Genomic DNA, 2,923 nt, shown 5'->3' on the forward strand with positions numbered 1-2,923 from the left:
CTGTCATCATTTACTCACCCTCATGTTGTTCCAAACATGTTTGAATTTATTTCTTGTGTTGAACACAAAAGAAGATATTTTAAAGAATGTTAGTAACCAAACACAGTGGCCTACATAGAATTTTGTTTTGTTTTTTCATTCATGGCTATTAACTGTTTGGTTACCAATTTTTTTTCTAAATATCTTGTTTTGTGTAGAAATGACAACAACTTGAGAGTAAATTATGATAAAATTTTCATTTTTGGGTGAACTATCCCTTTAAAACTTGACAGGTCTTTAGCTCCAAATTATTTGTAATGTTGAACAATTTCAGGCTCCAATTTTGAAAATCTTCATGTTATAGAAAATGCATTTACAAGGATGGCGTACAATCCGTATGCTAAATGCTAATTTCTGAGAAAAATTACGAAAAACAACTCATTCACTTTAAAACATGCCTTCCCGACCATGTAACTCAAGCTTGCAATATTTTAAAACTCTTTGTGATTGACAACACCCACATTACTTCTATTTAACACTGCCATCGAAACGACTGAACAGGGTGTTGTTCCACAAGACCAGCACACAATAAGTGATCATAAAGAGCGTTGAATCAGATATGCATGACACTGAGGGACTTCATCTTTGTCAGGTACTAGGTCGTTGTCTTTTATACTGTGGGATAAATGTACAATTTGTTGTTTCACATGGATATGGTGTCATTATAAAAGCTCTAAGAGAACAGAAATCAGCAGTTGGAGGTCATTCAAGGCTTGAGAGGTGAAGAATTATCACTGGTGAGTCTTCAGATATTTTATTTCAGTTTCCTTACCGTCAAGTATGTGTAATAGGCATAGAGTATCTTGTAATACAGTAATCAACTTGTCAAAAAAGTGACATGATCTCGTGATCAGATATTTGTTCTGCACTCTTGAACTGTATCAGGTTGCTATTGTACAGTTTTGAAGGATGCAAGCAGACATGAAGACCGTTTCATTCTGAGCATTGAGAGACTCGTTTTCATTTATTACAGGCTTTCACAATTTTTTACTTGTGTTTCGGATGCGAGAATGGCTCAGTTATTGTGGGTACTTCTTGTGCTCGCTGTTACGGTAAAAGGTAAGCAATTAAAGTTATTTGACTCCATATGCCATTGTATGTACACTTTTAAGTAAAATGAATCCAAGTCTGATCCACATTAGAAATTTCAGTAGCATTCAATATGAAGTCATGATTTGTATTTGTCAATGGTTTTCTGATTGCGTAACAGAAATAGCAGAACGCATTTTAACATGATCTAATCTATAAATATTCGTATAAAATTATGGATATAGAGCAAAATGTGAAAATTGTCTCCATGTTCTTTATCTTGACTAGATACATTACCGCAAAGGATCATCGGGGGTCAAGAGGTCGTGCCTTACTCCATTAAGTACCAGGCGTCTCTTCAGGTTGACAGGAAGCATTTCTGTGGAGGAACCCTGATTCACCCGCAGTGGGTGTTGACTGCTGCCCACTGCTGGAGACCGTACGTACTGCAACATGTCGACACACTGGCTTCACTGACACAGTTACTCAAAAACTTTTAAAACAACAATTTATTATCAAGTTATTTCAAGCAAAAATGAGACCTTTGTTTTATTGTATTTGGATCAACAGGGCCAGTGTGATTCAGGTGGTGCTGAGTGAGCACAGTCTCGTTGTGGAAGAGGGATTTGAGCAAGTATATAACGCCTCCAGAGTCTACAGTCATTTTGCCTACAATCCAAGAACTTTTAACAATGACATCTTGCTCATTAAGGTAAGAAACAGTGACAAATACTAGAAACTACTGATACTGAAACTTTGTCTCATAAACAAATACTGACTCAAGAGGAATGCTGCTACAGAAATTCTTTTTTGTTAGTTTTGATAATTTCTCCAATATCCCTGTTTAATCTGCAATGATTGATTGATTGATAGGCTACCTGTATATTTAACAACCTCATATTAGAATTAGTGCTGTCAAATCGATTAATCGTGAATAATCACATCTAGCATAAGTCTTTGTTTACATAATATATGTGTGGATATATATTATATATGTGCGAGTGTGTGTGCATGTGTGTACACTGTCTATACACACACACATACACACACACATGTATATATGTACGCAGACACACACACACACGTGTGTGTGTATATATATATATATATATATATATATATATATATATATATACATAATGTAAACAAAAACTTTTATGTAAGATGCAATTAATCGAATTGACAGCACTAATTATAATGAAATTTAATGACAGTAAATACGATTTTTTTTACACAAAGTTTACTTGCAATTTATTAGTTTAGATAGAAACATTCATTCAAAAGTTTAAAAAGACAAAGATATAATAAACCAGTGCCAGAGTACAATACAATACAATAATAATAAAAATAGAATATACACACACACATGCACTATATCTAAACTTTATGCAACAATATTATACATGCTTAATGTTGTAGGCTCTAATGGCCTTTAAAGCGAGAAAAATTATTTTGAGTCGGACCATTTCATTTTATGAATGTGAAACTTTCACTTTAAAGTTAAAATTTGGACAATATATCTTTATTAATTCCATCGTCATTGAAGTGTATCATTGTCAAATCCACTCAGCAATGTTAAATTTATTCTTAATAAAAGATTCAACATATTTGTGTATGCAATGAAAAAAATAATGGTTTCCTTGTCACCTATACAGAAGTCACAAGAATAATCAGTATTTAGTTTGTTTATACACTGTTTGCCAAGATCTAGACCAGTTCAAGTCTCCAAACAAGAGTCTTTCAAAACATTGCTCTTTTTGTTTGAGCAGCTTCTGGCTCAACCAGAACGACTGTCTGTTTGTTTGCCCAGTGTCAGATGGGGAGAGTGTTTTTAGGGAAACCTGTTTGGAAACGG

General features: G+C 33.9%; 1 protein-coding gene across 4 annotated transcripts in view; it reads left to right on the forward strand.

Annotated features, from left to right (window-relative positions):
• The first annotated feature begins 594 nt into the window (after positions 1-594).
• Positions 595-2,923, forward strand: part of LOC143725904 (trypsin) — a 5,251-nt gene continuing 2,922 nt past the window's right edge. For 2 of the 4 annotated variants that reach the window (XR_013198360.1, XR_013198361.1), the window contains exons 1-4: positions 730-776; positions 1,013-1,098; positions 1,357-1,507; positions 1,639-1,780. Coding sequence is in view for 1 of the 4 variants with exons in the window: in XM_077218733.1 (XP_077074848.1) it covers positions 1,050-1,098; positions 1,357-1,507; positions 1,639-1,780 (342 nt within the window). In the remaining 3 variants the exon portion in view is untranslated. Of the gene's footprint in view, positions 777-1,012; positions 1,099-1,356; positions 1,508-1,638; positions 1,781-2,923 lie in introns of all 4 variants that reach the window. The other 2 variants (XR_013198359.1, XM_077218733.1) reach the window with 2 other exon arrangements.

This window comes from Siphateles boraxobius, unplaced genomic scaffold (genome assembly GCF_051911475.1).
Source record: "Siphateles boraxobius isolate OS27281-9 unplaced genomic scaffold, OSU_SipBor_1 77, whole genome shotgun sequence".
Classification (NCBI taxonomy): domain Eukaryota; kingdom Metazoa; phylum Chordata; class Actinopteri; order Cypriniformes; family Leuciscidae; genus Siphateles; species Siphateles boraxobius.